The sequence below is a fragment of the Lathamus discolor genome, chromosome 2 (genome assembly GCF_037157495.1).
Source record: "Lathamus discolor isolate bLatDis1 chromosome 2, bLatDis1.hap1, whole genome shotgun sequence".
Classification (NCBI taxonomy): domain Eukaryota; kingdom Metazoa; phylum Chordata; class Aves; order Psittaciformes; family Psittacidae; genus Lathamus; species Lathamus discolor.
In genome coordinates, this window is record NC_088885.1 from 74,824,191 (window position 1) to 74,841,351 (window position 17,161).

The 17,161-nt window shown below is 41.8% G+C and overlaps 1 protein-coding gene across 2 annotated transcripts; it reads right to left on the reverse strand.

Annotated features, from left to right (window-relative positions):
* Nucleotides 1-7,047: 7,047 nt before the first annotated feature.
* On the reverse strand, nt 7,048-16,537 carry LOC136008367 (leukocyte elastase inhibitor-like). 2 transcript variants are annotated; one of them, XM_065667484.1, is made up of 7 exons: nt 16,118-16,537; nt 14,767-14,942; nt 12,094-12,231; nt 11,118-11,235; nt 10,346-10,488; nt 9,322-9,489; nt 7,048-8,574 (listed from the first exon to the last, which is right to left on the reverse strand). In XM_065667484.1, the coding sequence occupies exons 2-7, from the start codon at nt 14,932-14,934 to the stop codon at nt 8,173-8,175; spliced, it is 1,137 nt and encodes a 378-aa protein (XP_065523556.1). In that variant the 5' UTR covers nt 14,935-14,942; nt 16,118-16,537; the 3' UTR covers nt 7,048-8,172. The 2 variants fall into 2 exon arrangements, with proteins under 2 accessions (XP_065523556.1, XP_065523557.1); XM_065667485.1 differs by lacking the exon at nt 14,767-14,942 and having other exon boundaries at nt 16,102-16,141.
* Nucleotides 16,538-17,161: the final 624 nt, after the last annotated feature.

Genomic DNA, 17,161 nt, shown 5'->3' on the forward strand with positions numbered 1-17,161 from the left:
GCTTTGCTTTTGAGCTGTACAGGTCTTTTTGCACCACCCTGGAGCTATACCTGTGATATGATCCAGCCAGCTACCTGGTATGCACAAATTGCAGGCAGGTACTTCTTGACAGCAGAGGTATTTGGTGCTGTGTGGAGCTTAAATCAGAGGGGTTGCCACAGCCCACACATCTGGAGTTCATTCAAAGCAACTTTGGCAGAGCAGGAGGTCTGTGGTCTGAGAATGTGGTTCCAAGTCCAGGAGCCAACTTTAACTTTCCTGCAGCAGGAAATTCAGCTGATGATTTATGTTTCAAGATAGGTTGCTGGACCTTGGCCTTGATCAAAGGTTTTCAATATACAACTTCAAAACATTCTGATTACTGTCTTCTCTTGACCAAAGGGTAATTGTATTAGAGATTCATTTTGTTGTGAGGCTTCCAGCTTTTGGTAGTGATCATATTAAGTTCTTCTGCATGACAAAAATGTAGGACTTAAACCAAAGACTATGGTGTAACTGAAATGTTTCAGAAATTAAACCAATTGCATGGCTGTGTACTGTTAGAGGGTTTGAGTCAGATTCTTTAAACATTTCTATGTGTTCTCCTTCCTCAAATAAGTGCCCCTGTTCTTCACAACAGGATGGTTTTGTAGGCTAGGAACTATTCCTCCGAGTTTGTATCTGCTCTGTCAAGATATGTAGAAAGATGGGAACAGAGATGAAAACGGGTGTTATATTAATCCATTATCTCTTGGCAAAATTACTTGTGCTGCCAATCAATGTTCATTCTAATTCTTAAGACACAGAGAATTAATATAAATGTTTAAGTGGCCCACGATCTGTAAGCTGACCCTAGCTTGAAAAACAAATCAAATCAATGGATTTGTAAATTTAAACATGTTTTTTTGTCTTATGGGTGTACCACAGGTTGTTGTCCTTCCCTTTGATGCAACTGACAGTTAGAAATGTTGGGCCAATGAAGTCTGAGGTATTTTTCCATTCTTATTTTCTTCAATTAGTTAAAAGAATGGGATAACCTCACCAGCTGTTCTTAACTTTGTGAGTACCTACTAATGCCTAAATCCAATTCACTATAAAGTTTTACCCAAGGGAAACCCCAGAGGGTAGTTTCTTGCCTTCAGGTGACAGAAATCTTCACTCAAAGCCTTAAGTTTCTGTTCACAGCTCTTTAATTACCTAAGACATGCTCAAACTTCCCTTGTTGCAACAAATTGTGCCCCAGCTGTTACAGCAAAAGTTGCACAGAAGTTTTACAGAACAGCAATCTTGTGTTTTGCCCCATTCGCTTGTTTAATGCCCCCTGTTCCGGAGCAGCTTGGAGTATTCAAAGTGGACCTGATCAAAATCCTCTGTGGTGGTCTGCACTTAGCAATGAGTTGGTGGAGTTCAGATGGTAGAAGTAAGGCTTTCCAAATCTGCGAGGGCCTAGATCCTACCGTTTGCATTCTGTGGCATGCTTATGAGAAGTCATTGTCTAGAAGAGAGGCCACATAGGTTAGTTATAGACCACTAGTGGGCTGTATTTGTTTTTTCAAGACCAGTTTACCTCAGGATTTATTTACTAACAAGCACTGAAGACAGTCATCAGAAACATGGGTTGATTTTGCTTTGCTGGGCTGGTATTTAGAGGACACAAAATGTTGCTATTTGGGTCAGGTATTGGAGGACATTCTTGGTGCATGTTTATGGAGGATGCTAGGCAGGGGATTTAGTGATGAAGAATAGCCACAAAGTGTGAAGACAGGTTTAGAATTACTAGCAAGACATTTCAGACTCTTATTCTTGGTAATGTTAGCTTTTATATATTGCAAGAAGTTGCAACTACCAAGATAATTCAGCTGTAAAATATGTCACAACTATTCTATTCTGGGGTTGGACACATGTTGTCAAAGGTTTTGGTCAACAGCTGCCCTGTCTTGTCTAAGCAGTGGGTTATAAAACTGGCAGCAGGCTTGGTATTGTCTCTGCAGTATCTGATGGGGCCCAGAAGCTGGTAGTACCGATAGCTTTTGAAAGCTGTGAGCAAAGGGTCTTTCTAAAGTTGAGTACATTTCTTATAAGCTTCATTTATGTATATTTGCATGTTGTTTTTTTTAACCCATAGTTCACTTCTTTTTGCTCTTTGGCTGGAACTTTCTTGTTGTCTGAATTAATGCAGTAACTAATTAATTAGTATTTTTATCCTGGTAGTCTTTTGAAAGGCATATGGAGAAATAAGGCAAGATGTGGTCATGATAGGGTCACCTTGAAAAGTTAATGGGCTTTGACACTATACAAGTCCAGGTTAGGGAAAGTTTTGATAACCTGTAGATTTCTGCTAGGGATCTTGTCTAGTGCTTACCTGAGAGCTTTTGAGCACTGTGTGGAGGAATACATGGGTTGAGGTAGAAGTAGGGATGGACAACTCCTGATTGCTGAGATGTAGCTGAAATTACATGGAGGAGTAATAGTGTGAGGAGGCACCTCTGAAACACTGGTCCAGAATAATCCAAGCAGCCAGGACTGTCATCAGCACTGACCATGACACCGAAATCACAGAATTGGGATGGGAGCTCTTGAGCAGGTCTCCACTAAGCAGCTTGCTCTGGACTGGGGCAGAACAGCAGTGCTGATCCCTGTGCATACTGCTGAGATGAGTTCAGCCTGCAAGAAGGGTGCTGAGTAGGCATAGCACGGGGTGGGGCAGAGTCCTGGGTTTCCATAAACTTGTCTGTTGTGTATCTGATGTAGAAGAGGGGAAGGAGGTTTCATCAAGCTGCTGTTGCGTTGGTCACAATTGCTTTTTCCATGTCTACAGTGTTTCCCATCGTTCTTTGTATGGTTTCCCATTTTTTTCCCCACAGGAAGAAAATAAATTATGAATAGAACTTGGTGGCCTTACTATGGAGACTTCATTAAGAATTTTCCAGTAGCAGAAATAGTCTGGCTAGGAACCTAAGTCTGTTGTATTCACTGTGCCAGTGAACGCCCCAGTGGGCCCTGGTCTCTCCCATCACCAGAAGGTCTTGCAGCATGGCTGGAGCTCGGCAGGTTTTCTGCCATGTTACAAGACAAGAGCCAAAGTGTTAAAGGGATCTCACCAAGGGCTCTGGGGTGGCTAACACACAGGATACAGGAGCCTGCATGTGTCCTAGGCCAGAGGCAATTGCCAACAGGTAAGCCAATAGCTCACCTGTTACATTAGGTGGATGCAGGCTAATACTTGTGACTAAGTTTACTGCATATGCTGGGTAGTTGGCCTTGTACTTACTCATCTCCTTCCCCTACTCCTCCTGTTCGTTGGAAACTATCAGTTGTCTCCTCTCACGCCCCAGTTTCAGAGCAGGATTAGTCAGGATCTCTTTTCCACTGCTGAAGTAAATCAAAGCAGTGTGTGCTCACCTTCAGAGGGCAACACAGCTTGGCAACATGTTCAGAGGTGCTTTTTCATTCCTTGGCCCCTGGTTGTTTTTTGTCAGTCCTGAATGAAAAGAGATTGTGCCCCTCAGGACAGCTCCATCAGACAGTCCAGTCTAATGGGCTACTAAAATGTCGACAAGAAGATGAAGTTTCAAACCCATCATGCTTTATGGCCTCTTTCAAAGCAAAGTACTATTTTCTATTTTCTGCTCTCTCTCTCCCACTGATGTGCATCTCTTTCATACTCCCTCTAAAGAGGGCCACCCCCACTGTTTGAGGAAATTCCATGTCCCATTAAAGTCTATCGGCACCAGATGCACTCACAAATGGACATTTCAACCTGTACCATTTCCAGTCCCTCTGAAACACTCCCAAAGCAAAACTGTCAATTTCTTCTCAGGATGATGTATAAAGTCTCCATGAATAATGAAGTTTATTTGTTTTCTAGCTTTTGAGTCCCTGGCACTTACCTTTTGAAGTTCACTTCAGGGCAAGAACGGTCGCTTCTGAAGAGTCACAATACCAGTGTGTTTATTCAACTTCAGCTTGTAGAGCTTTAAAGAAATAACAAATATTGCAGTGCCACCCAAACCTGGGGATGAGATTTGGATCCCATCAGGTGACAGTTGCTTCCACTGTAAGGAGCACCACCAAAATTTGCCGTACCACGATCTCTTTTTCTCTTATACAAGGCATTCCACCAAGGAATAATGCCGACCATGAGAAAGGCCATGCAATAGTCCACGTTGGGTAATTCAGTACATGCGAGAAACAGCCTGAAATTGTAATGAATATTGCTTCCACTATTTAGCCAGTTTGACTCTCGCAGATATGGCTGGTATGGAGTTGTCCAGGCTTTTATACTAAATATTTATATGAAATCATGACTTCTGTTCTAAGTTTCTTATACTGTTTTCTCGTGTACAAAGAGTTTAAATTCTTGTTAACCTCTGGGTTGCATTTATTTCTGTGAGTGTCTTCTCTCGTGTTGAGAAAGAGTTCTCGGCCAAAATGACTGTCTATCGTCTCCCATGACATGACTTAAAAATAAAAGTGATTGTACAAGCTGGTTGTTTATAGAGTTTCATTTAACCTGAAGGTACAGCACTCTCTGGCTGATGTGATGAATTCATCATCCGAATTGCCAGCAGCCACTGTGCATGTTCAGCATGTTTCCAGACAGGCTGAGCTCTCCAGGATTTGGCTGTGTTTTTTTATTTCTATTGTTATTAAGTAGTCAGGGATTGCATATGCCCCTGAATGAATATGGATAAGAATACGTATTTAATTGGTAGCATCAGGTGACATGACAGAGCTGGACAGATTCACTACAGTAAAAAAAAACAACCAACCAAACAACCCAAAAGCCTGTTTACGATTTCAATGGTACCTTTTTTTCTCAATAGGTTCAAGTGAATTACACTGGTCTTACCCTTTCTAATGAAAACATATTGAAAAATCAAGACAAGATCTCTAAGACACCTGGGCACTTGATCAGGTTTATGTACTCTACCACGATTTTGGTCATATATAAATACATACAAACCATTTAACAGTGAAAGTATTACTAATCATCCCCTGAGTATGTAAATTATCTATGTAAATTTTTTCTCCAGGACAAGGTGACTTAAACCCCAGCAGTATCTGTCCTCCTTATCCACACTACGGTATTTACTATCTAGAAAGAGCAAGTTAAACTGTATGAATCAGACAGAAAGCAACCAAGTGGTGGTGGGTGGCGTGGTTTTTTTTGTTTCAAATTACTGCGATCAAAGGGCTATGGTAGAGAGTCTATGTAAGCAATTGTACAAAGTCTGGCTTACTCATCACACCACAGTGAGCAAATACTGCTCTGAGTTTCAGATTGTTACAAAGCCTGTTGCAAAGTCCTTCACATGAGCTTGTTGAAGCAGCATTTTATTCTTTAGAAATGTGAGTACATTTGACATTCCAGTTTTCCCTGCTGGAGGCAGCCTTTGTCATCACTTGTTCTGACAGAAGTGCAGGAAAAGAAAGAACTATTAAGGAAAACACAACTGTCTTATTGTGGAACATGAATTATGGGAGAGTAATATTCGCCAGTAGGCTTGTTGTTTGGGTTGGTTTTTTTTAACAGCTGAATGTGAAGTTGACTTTATTGAGAGTCTTAATTGCTGATATTTTACTTTGTGCATCCTGTCTGTAGAAAGCCAAATTTGACTCAGTATAATAGTTCAGCTACTGAATACTGAGACCATTGTAATAAAGAAATACACATGAAAAACAACAAGGTGCTTGGTGACAGCCAGCATGGCTTCACGAAGGGGAAATCCTGCCTGAACAATTTGGTGGCCTTCTGTGATGGGGCTACGGAACTGACGGACAGGGGTAGAGCAGCTGACGTCATCTACCTGGACTTGTGCAAAGCGTTCGACACTGTCCCACACGACATCCTTGTCTCTAAATTGGAGAGACATCGATTTGGTAGGCTGAGAAAGTTGGGGCTGTTCAGCCTGGAGAAGAGAAGGCTGCGTGGGGACCTCATAGCAGCCTTCCAGTACCTGAAGGGGGCCTAAAAGGATGCTGGCGATGGACTATTCATTATGGACTGTAGTGATAGGACAAGGGGTAACGGGTTCAAACTTATACGGGGGAAGTTTAGATTGGATATAAGGAGGAAGTTCTTTACTGTAAGGGTGGTGAGGCACTGGAATGGGTTGCCCAGGGAGGCTGTGAGTGCTCCATCCTTGTCAGTGTTCAAGGCCAGGTTGGACGAAGCCTTGGGTGAGATGGTTTAGTGTGAGGTGTCCCTGTCCATGGCAGGCGGGTTGGAACTAGATGATCTTAAGGTCCTTTCCAACCCTAACTATTCTATGATTCTATGATTCTATGAGTATATAAAGCTACTGTGATTTGTACTATTATGCAAGGTTTTATCTTTCTTCTGATCTCCTGGTAATCACAGCCCTAAAAGCTTTCAGACATCATATATCTTGCATGCATTAATTGAGTTTAAGCACATAAAGATAAGGATGTAATTACAATGGAGCTTTTGAGCCTTAAGTAAAAAAATGCATCTATGGCAGCAGAAGCCTTATTTGCTAAAAGGCTGAAGACAAATGCCCAGAAACCCTGTACTAATGCAAATGCCAAAGCATTCCACATTTTTACATGGTTTTTGTGCTAATATTTTTCTGACTTATTTGCAAAGCACTGGGTTTTCAGAGCATTCCACACAAAACCAGTTACATTCACATCTGCACTCTGCAATACACACTCTCCTTTACATCTTCACCAGGACCTTTGCAACTGAGGTATTGCCAACACTTGGGAACATGTTTACTAATGTACAGACCAAGTGCCTGTGTGATTTCATAAACTGTTGCTCTCTTCCTGTTCCCTATAGGTGCTAGCAGCTGTGGTCATTACACTTACTTACAGAGGAAGCTGATGGTTCACGCAATCATCTCTTCTACCAAGTAATTTGTTGTTCAGCATTTTCACCTATTCTGAACAGCCCAAGGACTTCTACAGATGATCTTACCTGCTGCACCAGTGGCTTCCTTTAGCCTTCAGGGGACAGTTACTTTTGTACCCTGAAATGCTAAATGGTATGCAGAAGTTTCCATTTTGAACAGAAGTGTAAGAGGAAGACTTTTATTGGTTCCCTAAAGACAAAATTAATACAGAGTTTGCAATTACAGGAATTACTGTGCCCCACTTAGACCTATGGCTTACAAGTAAACATTACAGTACCCAAAATATACATTATATAAGCAAATACTCTCCACAAATAAATATGGAACAAGGCTGTTGAACAGGGCAGAAGGTTTGTATGTAGAGAGGTAGTGGAAGTCACTGAATAAAAGCTGAATCCTTGTACATACAGAGACACATTAGACCTTTACTGCAGATTATATACAGTCATCCCCTGGGAAGCTAAAGTATTTTTTGAGGATCACATAGGTTCTGGCCAGAAATAAATGTCATATTGAAAGCTTTTGAACTTGCACAAAAGAAAGACACTCATTAGCTTCAAGCACCTAAAACCTCTAAGCCCTGGGACATTTTCACATTTTCAATAACTTAAATGGCACCAGACTATAAATTTTTAAGGTCCTCTTTAAAAATGTCACCTAAAGTTATTATTAATTTCTTCTCCTTGTTCAAAAGCTGTATTGCAAGTTTTCTGGGTAATGACTAGAAAGGGTTACTTTTGTTTAAATAGCTTAATCCTTTCTCTATTAATAGATGTCTCTAAACAAATGTTATCTGACCTTCTATTTCATGACAGAACTGGGTAAACTCAGCTGTTCAGGAACACGCCTTTTGGTGCCTAGAAGTATTTTATTAAACTGCTTTTGAAAAGCAAGACTTTAGAGGAGGAGCAGCTTTGCACAAACATCCTAATATACATGCATAAGGAATGACTGAATTATTGTTACTACAACAGGGGGCTGTCAACACAGACAAACACATGGAAGGATGCATAGAGGGTAATTCTGTGCTTTAAAAGGCACAGGTTTCTTCCAAGAGTATTTCTAGTCCAACTTCAAAAGATTTCTTCTGCCTACAGTTAAGATTTTCCTCATTAATAAAGATGATGTCTTTAAGAAAAATAAACTACTCCTCAGTTCCTTTGGGACTGTTCTTATGGGAAAGGCAGAATCTCAGTCGAAGTTACTAGGAACTCAAGATAGGAGCATTAACTTTCCACATCAAAATCCAACTCATTCAGGAGCTAAGCTTTCACTGACTACAGCAGGAACTGGTCTGCAAATGCCAAGTTCTCTTTTATGGAGAAGCGTATCTGCCAAAGAAAAGTATGCTTTCTGTGGGGTTGTGGCGAATAAAGAAAAGGAAAGGATGGTCTGCATTGAAATCCTCTTCGATAGCCATGCAGAGCATAGCAATGCCAGCAGTAGCAGCTGCAGCTTCCGTGCCTTCCTCATTCACTTCTACAAAAGCTTTGTGGACAATTTTAGAGAGAAAGAGGTCACGTGCCCCTGACATTCCCCACAAGTCAGCCTTACCACTGTCAAATACATCCACCAAGCCCATAGCAGCTAAATCTGATTTAAGGTCATAGCTTTCTTCTAGCCTAAACTTTGGCAAATGCACACGAACATCAGTGGAATACAGATGCTCCAGACATGTCCATTCCTGAAGCTTCTCTAAGGTAAGCTGCTTTTCCAGCTAGAATTAAAAAGACAGAGATCATTATATATCAGCTGTGTAGAAACTTTTAATTTTCAGTAACATTTACAAGGCTTTATAGAGGACTAAATAAGTATAAAGCAACTATACAAAAATGACAATACCCATATCTTTGATGGCTCCATATAGATCCTACAAATGCTATTAAAATTAAATGGAGGCCGTGCAGTTTTTACTTTACAAAGTAATGCAGACATTTTCTTCTTGCTGCAATGTACAGAAAGGAGAAACATGCACTGATAGCAACTAAACCCAGTAATTCTTACTGTTTAACTAAATGGGACTACACAATTAACAAGAAGTAACTAAACTAATCATCAGAGAGCTCAAAGCAGCTGATGAGTTCCTGGTCATTTAATGGAAAACAGTCTCATTACATCAAGACTAAGGAAACAAGGACTTTCAAAAGTAATGAAAGAAAAGTCCTGTCATTAAAAATAAAAAATATGCAAGGCAAGTTAATTCTCATAGTTAAATTTGGTTTTGCAGTCTCCCTCATGGTTCAGTTCAGCAAGCCAAAGGACACAAAGAGAAGCTACAAAACCAGAACACAACTTCTCTTCCTGATGCAGGATGCGCAAGTATTCTTTCTTGCAGCGCTAGCAGAGCATTGTCTAAAGACATGCTTCATAGATATGGGGCTCTGAGAACATGAGTTCATTATAGCTTTAGTTTTGAAGGGCTGAAATTATCTGTTAAATAACTGTATTAGCTTAGATGCCTCACCTTCTGCAGACCAGTGGAGTTATCTTCAATGTCATAAGGTAACAGGATGATCATACTAAGTTCTTCTCCATCATAAGGCAGCTCTAAAACACGGATCTTCTCTTCAGGGATGTACCCAAAATTAAATTTATTTTTCTGATACATCATTTTCACTGTCTTTCTTTCATTCTGGATAGACAAAAGTTATCAAAAGTAACAGTTAAGAATAGGAAACAAGCAAGTTAAGAACTGTATTCTTGCAAAACCTTTCCTGCATTATATCAGTTGACTATAAAACTGTCTTTGTCGGACTCCTGACTGCCCATTTAGTAATAATTTCTTCTCCAGACATGAGTTTTTATTAAATTTGGTTCTCCTTTGGCTTCTGTAGCATAGTCCTCAAAGAAATTATTTCTTTGAGTTGCTGTACATTTATACTACTCTGGCCCCAGAAAGGACATTAAAAGTCAACAAATATCAACTTCGTTCAGAATAAAGCAGATGACTGTACATAGTATCTTGTAAAGCTGTTAACATAAGCAGAATACAGAACAATAAAATGGGGCTTAACCAAAATGAGCTATCATTTTAATACTGCTTACCTAACATCACAAACAGGCATAGTTCATGGCAGCCGAAACTCTGTTAGTCACAGGGTCCTCCTAATCTATACGTGAGAATTGTCTCAAATACTGTTCTGATAAGTGAGGTAACAAATAACTTCCTGAATACAGAAAAATACTAAAATCCATAAAAAACTCTTTGGGGTGAACTGAAAACATTCATTATAGACTTTCTATTTACATTCCCTGGCAGTGTTCAAAGCCGGGTTTGATGGGGCTTTGAGCAATCTGCTCTGATGGAAGGTGTCCCTGCCCATGGCAGGGGGTTGGAACTGGATGATCTTTAAGGTCCCTTCCAACCCAAACCATTCTGTGATTCTATGATTTTTTTATTGTTTTACCTGTAAGCAAAGCTTCACTTTAGCACCTGAATGATTTGACCTTTTTGTTAGATACATTCTACCAAGACATATCTGTATTACCTTATTTAACCTAAATAGCATGTCAGTGGTGTCCGCTTCTTTAAATTTCTCTGCCCAGTTCCCTTTGAAATAAATAGCATTCACCAGTACAAGCCTGGTCAAGTTGTCAACAGAGCCTTCAGATAGCAGATGAAGGATTTTACCTTCAGAGGGGGCAGAAAAAAAAGAGTCACAACAAAATCTTGTGACAAGGTGACGGTACATAAATCATACATGAAGCCATGTAAAACATACATGAATACACTGATACCTGGAAAATACTACAAACATAAAACTCTAGTTCATTCCTGTAATAAGGTGTGTTTCAGTACATGTTTCTTTACTTTTTCACCATACTTTTTAATAGTAAACACTCACTTTTGTTATATAGTAATTAGATGAATATGCAATATTTTTAGCTTGAACTGTCACATATGACTCATCATACAAAAACTAGATGACACCCACAGTTAGGATTACAGGATTCAGAAATACATATATACAATATATACAGTATGTACCAGGACTGTCTAAAACAGTCTCCAATTCAGTGGTATGAATCTATGTGCAGGCATCTCTCCTGCACTCACTGGCCTCAACATAAACAATGGAAAAGTATCACGACTTATGGAACTGTTTAAAAGTCTTGTTTAGATAATTTGGTTCTGTTAATACATCAAGTGACTATCCCAGGGCAAAATTAAACTATTCTCAAGGTTGCAGAGAATAAAGCCTACTACTACTCCAAAAGTATGAAACATTGCTGGTTACTTTATTAACTAAAGTCGTTTACCTTCAGTTTTCTCTTCTACCCACTGGTTAATTTCTTTCCTGGCTTCATCACTAGCCTGAAGAAAATCAACTGCAGCCAAATCAGCTCCATAGAATTTCTGAATATTAGTCAGGAAATCCTAGATTTTGGAACGACAAGAACAGCTTTCACTGCATGCAGATAAGAAAACATCTCTTTATGCTGTAGATAAGGTGTATGTCAAACAGCTTATCACCTGCCCTGAGGTGGGGCGCTAACAGTGTACTGCCTGGGGTGGGTCTGACGTTTGGTTGGCTTTATTCCCCTCTCAGAGTAAGCCTCATAGTACATTTGCCAGATATACAGCTGATGGGGTGCTTACTGCAGGTGTTGCAACATTTACCTGTCATTCTCCTGAAACAGGCTCAAGCACAGCAATGATAAAAAAAACCCCAAAACATTCTGAAAGAGCTAAAGAGGGATAAAAATAGCTACCTGAGTGCACACAAAGGTGAATCCACTGGTGAAGAGGCATGTTGGGCATTCTAGGATTCTATTCTATGATTCTATGATAAATGCAGTGTTTTAAAAACATTTAAGTAATGTTATACTAGACCAATGAAAATCCTAAAAAAATGATTGCAACAGACACAGGGCTGGTTGCATCCTAAAAAGTTGATTGCAACATACACAAGAGGTGGTTGCATCCTAAAAGGCTGGTTGCAAGAGTAGGATGTTGTGATAGTTGCTGTAAACTAAGAACCTAGACAAGTGGTATTTCTCTTGAGCCCAAGAGCAGCTGAACCAAACAAGCAATAAAAAGGGTTTGCTGTGTAACATCCTTTAGGTGAGATGCACAGATGCCTACAGACATGGAAATGCATATGCATGCATGTAACACAATTGTTGACTGCCATATTTGGAAATATGCCTAGAAATATTTGTACTGCATAAACACTCAAATAGCTGTATTTTCCCACCAGGTTCCATCATGCCATCACTATCTGCACCAACATACCGGCAAAAAGGTGTAGGACTTCTCACCAAAAAGCCGACTGGCAAGCCGTAGGAGATAGGGAGCATTGCTTCTGTTTATATCCATAGTCAGAGTCTGAAATCTTGAGTGAGTATCTTCAACTTTGTCAAAATGAAGCGTCTGAAATAAAATAAGTGAACTAGCTGCTGCTAATACTGTCTTAAAAGAACAATACAGTATATTTGTATCTGATCCAGAAGGCAGGTAGGTTGAAGAAAGGCAAAAGGCTGAAAGCTGCTTAGAGAATTCTGTAAACCTTGAAAAAATTAATGAAACAGTTTCTTGGTGCTACTCGCTCATCAGCCACTTGTATTAAGCTCCTGGTTTATACACAGTGACAGCTGAAGCTGTTGATCATAACCCCCAGTCCCATCCATGTAATATCTGCATGCCTCCCCTCCATGGACCATGGGGCACAATGACTCATTCTCAAGTGTGGAACTGAAGAGAGATGATGCCAATAGAGGCACTTTGGTTTTCTTGCTTCCCCCTTTGGCCCAACGGAACCTGAGGTTTTGCTTTACAAAACATACAGTCAAAACCAGCACAGGTGAAGTCTCAAGAAAACTTATAACAACTATCTTTTATGGTTTTATGAAATTATAACTGATATAAATATATGAAACTGTATCATCTTAAAAATAAAATTCATTACTGCCGTTTCTTTTCACCAGTACCTCCTTTCCCAGAGGCAAGCTGGCTGGCCAGGGCTCATAGATATGACAGCAGAAGCTGCCAGACCTCGCTGACAGGGAAGCCTACCCCAAAGCAGGGATGTTCATATTCAAACTTACACCACCTATTTCTCAGTAGGGACCACTACTGTGATACAGCCACTGGACTCAAAGGAAAACCCTTCTTTTATCTCACTGGGTTTTCGGTCAGGCCTTGCTGTCCACCCTTATGCAGGCTGTGTTGTACAATTTAATAACTAAGCAAAAACATAATGGAGTCAAAATAGGATTATGATAATGGAAACAAATTCCTATATGCTTGAGAACAGCTCTTGACAGTTACCAATCACTACCTCCTTAATTAGCTATGTTATCATAAGTAATGCTTTATAGAACCTTAGAATAGTTAAGGTTTGAAAGGACCTAGTTCCAACCCCCCTGCCATGGACAGAGACACCTCACACTAAACCATCCCACCCAAGGCTTCATCCAACCTGGCCTTGAACACCACCAGGAATGGAGCACTCACAACCTCCCTGGGCAACCCATTCCAGTGCCTCACCACCCTCACAGTAAAGAACTTCCTCCTTATATCCAATCTAAACTTCCCCTGTTTAAGTTTTAACCCATTACCCCTTGTCCTGTCACTACAGTCCCTGATGAAGAGTCCCTCCCCAGCATTCTTATAGGCCCCCTTCAGATACTGGAAGGCTGCTATGAGGACTCCATGCAGCCTTCTCTTCTCCAGGCTGAACAGCCCCAACTTTCTCAGCCTGTCTTCATACGGGAGGTGCTCCAGCCCCTGATCATCCTCGTGGCCCTCCTCTGGACTTGTTCCAGCAGTTCCATGTCCTTTTTATGTTGAGGACACCAGAACTGCACACAATACTCCAGGTGAGGTCTCAGGAGAGCAGAGTAGAGGGGCAGGATCACCTCCTTCGACCTGCTGGTCACACTCCTTTTGATGCAGCCCAGGATATGGTTGGCATTCTGGGCTGCAAGCGCATGCATTACTAAAGGTAACTATGTTGAAATACATTTTTCCCCCAAGTTCCTTTTGCATGACTTCTGCTGTCAGTAAGTTTATTGTAGGTGGGGCTGTCAGTTTGATTACATGAAATATGTGTTCAAAGTCTGTTTGTACAAGTAGTGAGAACATAATTTTATTGTCTTATTCAGCAGGCATCAGCTCAACAGTACTAAACAGTTCCTCCTCAAGTCCAGAATACAAAGGTGAAATTATTCATAGGCAAACACATGACGGTGACTGCAATGAGAAGCCTCATACACCCTTCTTTGTGCTAGCAGGCATTAGCCTAATCAGGGGAAATAATAGTGGCTAAGTCCCTTCCATGCAGGAGGGCCCATGGGAAGCTGGTGCACGCCTATGTACACCATTTTTGTAATTTGTAATCATATTTTTTAAACTATACTATCTAACCTAAGACTGGGGTGAAAATAAGCATGTGGGCTCAGCTAACCCAAGATAAGAGTGCTTAACTGTTTACTGAGATACTACTATCATCACAGTGTATCATCATACTTGTAACACTACATACAAAACTATGTATTACTACTGTGCTTCTTACAAAATACACATTTGTATTATTAGCAATAAGCATACTGTTGGTGACCTTGTACTACAAAGCAAGAGTTCTGTGTCAAAATGCCTCATGAAAACTCCAATCAATTTAAATTGAGACTAATTAATTACTGAAATTAGTTTCCTACTTCAAGAATTAACAAGTGAAATTAAATGAGAAACAAGAGTCATAGAAAACATAGAAAGTGGGCTCTGGAGCAGGGCAGGAAGAAGGTAACTGCAGAAAAGAGCCTGAGGAATACTCAGTGAGCATGACAGAAACCTTGTCCTGAGCATATAAAAACACCACAAACCTTTCATCTTCTTTCTGCTAAACCATAACAATCTTTAATGGAAATCAAATATAAAGCCAAAGAGAATTATTTATTTCTTACTAACCTTCAGCAGCTGTGCCTCTGTATTACCTTTGGACCCTAAAAGGACCATGGCCAGAGCAGCAGAGATGCTGAGGGGAGAGAAGAAAACGTTGCCTGTTGGGTTGGTCTCATTAAACCTTCTGAGTAGATCAAGTGCAAATCTGCTGTTGGCATTACACAGAGTCTCCATGGTTACAGCTGAAAAAAAACCATCAGTGAGGACGCTGGGAAACACTCATCAAAAACCTAACCTAACCTTGTGTGATTCACAGAGTAAAGGCTGGATTAATCTGGTTGCAGCTGGGTACAAAACCAGCGAGAATTTCACTGTCAATGCATCTTCTTCTTCAAAAAGAAGCATTATAGATATGTTTATTTTTTCCCACATGTATCACATATCCCAACCTTCCCTATCATGCTAACTTTAAAGACATTATTTAAAAAGATTCCTTGCCTTCTAAATTGAAACCGGAAGTATGTGTGCTGGCAGGACTGCAAGTTAAAGTCCTTCAGCCTCACAGACTCAGCATACCCCGGAGAGCTCACTCATGCTGTTTTCATCCCATTCTTCTACCCAAATCCTGCAGAGAGGACATTCACAGTAACTGCTCAGGGACACTTTTCAGCAAGCTGACCCTCTTCATGCCACAAAAAGGTGTCAATGCTGCCAAAGGCTTAGACACACACTTACCTTTAGCAGTGTAAAGCGCTGCTATCTCCACCAGCCTGCTCTGCCCAGAAAAAGTGAACTACCTGCGTGCCTCAGCCAGGTACAAACCTGAGCCCCAGTAGGGCTGGGCAGCCCCTGACGCACAAGCAGAGCCCCGGGGTGTTGTGAGCTGAAGGTGACATACCGGCTATCAAAGGCAGAAGTTAAGCACAGAAGAAAGCTTCAGGCCTCACAATGCCCAGCCAGAGCAGGGATTAATTTTGGTGAGATGCTCCCTAGGATACCCTTGGAGCAGGATGGATGGTGCGAGGGCTAGGTCAGGAGCAAAAACCTATACACAGGCTAGCAGCAGCACTGCTTGAGGTTGGAAAACGTTCCTGCTTCTCTCTGCTTGCTTGCAGCAGGACTTTTGCATTTGGCGGTTTCTAGCTTGTTTCCTCAAGGGGTTCCATTTGTGCATCTGCCGCAGCAACCAGGGCAGCTGCCCAACGATATTCTCACTGATACTGCCCAACTACATGGAGTCTGCAGAGTCTTTCTACAGGAACTGCAAAGTAACACTATCTGCTTCCACCACCAGGCGGACAAATGCCCTGCATCTTTACAACGTTCTTTTATCTAGCTGTATGATACACAGCCCAACACAAAACAAAAAAAGCCAAACACAAACTCAGAAAGCACACATACTGTTAGCTCCACTTACTGACACCGCCGCACCGTGCGGCTGGTTTCACTGAAGCCACGCGGTTTACAGCCCCCGCCCGTCTCTGGCTGCCCGAGGAGCGCACGCCGCCCCGCGCAGCCCCCGCCGCCGCAGAACGGAGACACGAGGCGTCCCGTTATCTCCCCATTCACGTCAAAGCATCTGGAGGGGGGGCTGAGGAGAAGCCTGCCCTGACCCCCTCTCGCCGCGCAGAGCCCCAGCACAGCCCAAGACCACTCGCCTATCTGACTGCACGGGCCGGCGCGGAAGGAAGCGTGGGGATCCGCCGGGTGCGACGAAGGCAGGCGAGAGGCTGCGGGGGGCAGGAGCACGGCCCCAGAGCAGGGCTGCGTGTCCTCACCCAGGAGGGAGGGAGCCGGGTTGAAAACCGACTCTCCCTAGTCGGTCAGTGCAGGATCGGAGGGCTCTGCCCCATGGGACAAGCGCAGAGATCCAGCCCAGGGTATGTGTCAGAGTCCTAGTATTGCCTGGTAATAACACGAATAAAGCTTTCCGGTGAAGTGCACAGCTGTTCTGAATCCTTAAATTATTTGGTACAAAACGTCTTAATCAGAAATTGCCTCATACATTAAGCTCTGTGCACTAGTCCTCACTGACCCATACCCCTCTTGACGTTCAGTAGTTACTAGAAATGGGTAAGTCAGGGCCATCACTTAATGCCATGCTTTAATTCCACTAGCTGCTGTTTTCAAATCAGTCACACCCTTTGCCTAGAGAACACCTTATCCATGCTTAACATCTCAGTCAGACTTCTCTTTTTTAATGCAAGGAACATAACAGCATGGAGGGGACTCTTGGGCTTAACCTGATTGTTTTCTCCATCAGGCCCCCAGGAACCCACCCCACTCTGGCTTTGGGAGCAAACCACTAGCCCTTTATTAAAAGTTCAGACATATCCCACCCCTCAAATCACAAAGCACTTTCATTTCCCTCACCCCAGACAGCCAAGTTACAGTGCAGTGAAATAAGCAGTGCAATCCAGCACCATTTGGATGACAGTCAAATGCTTTGGAGTTGTGAATG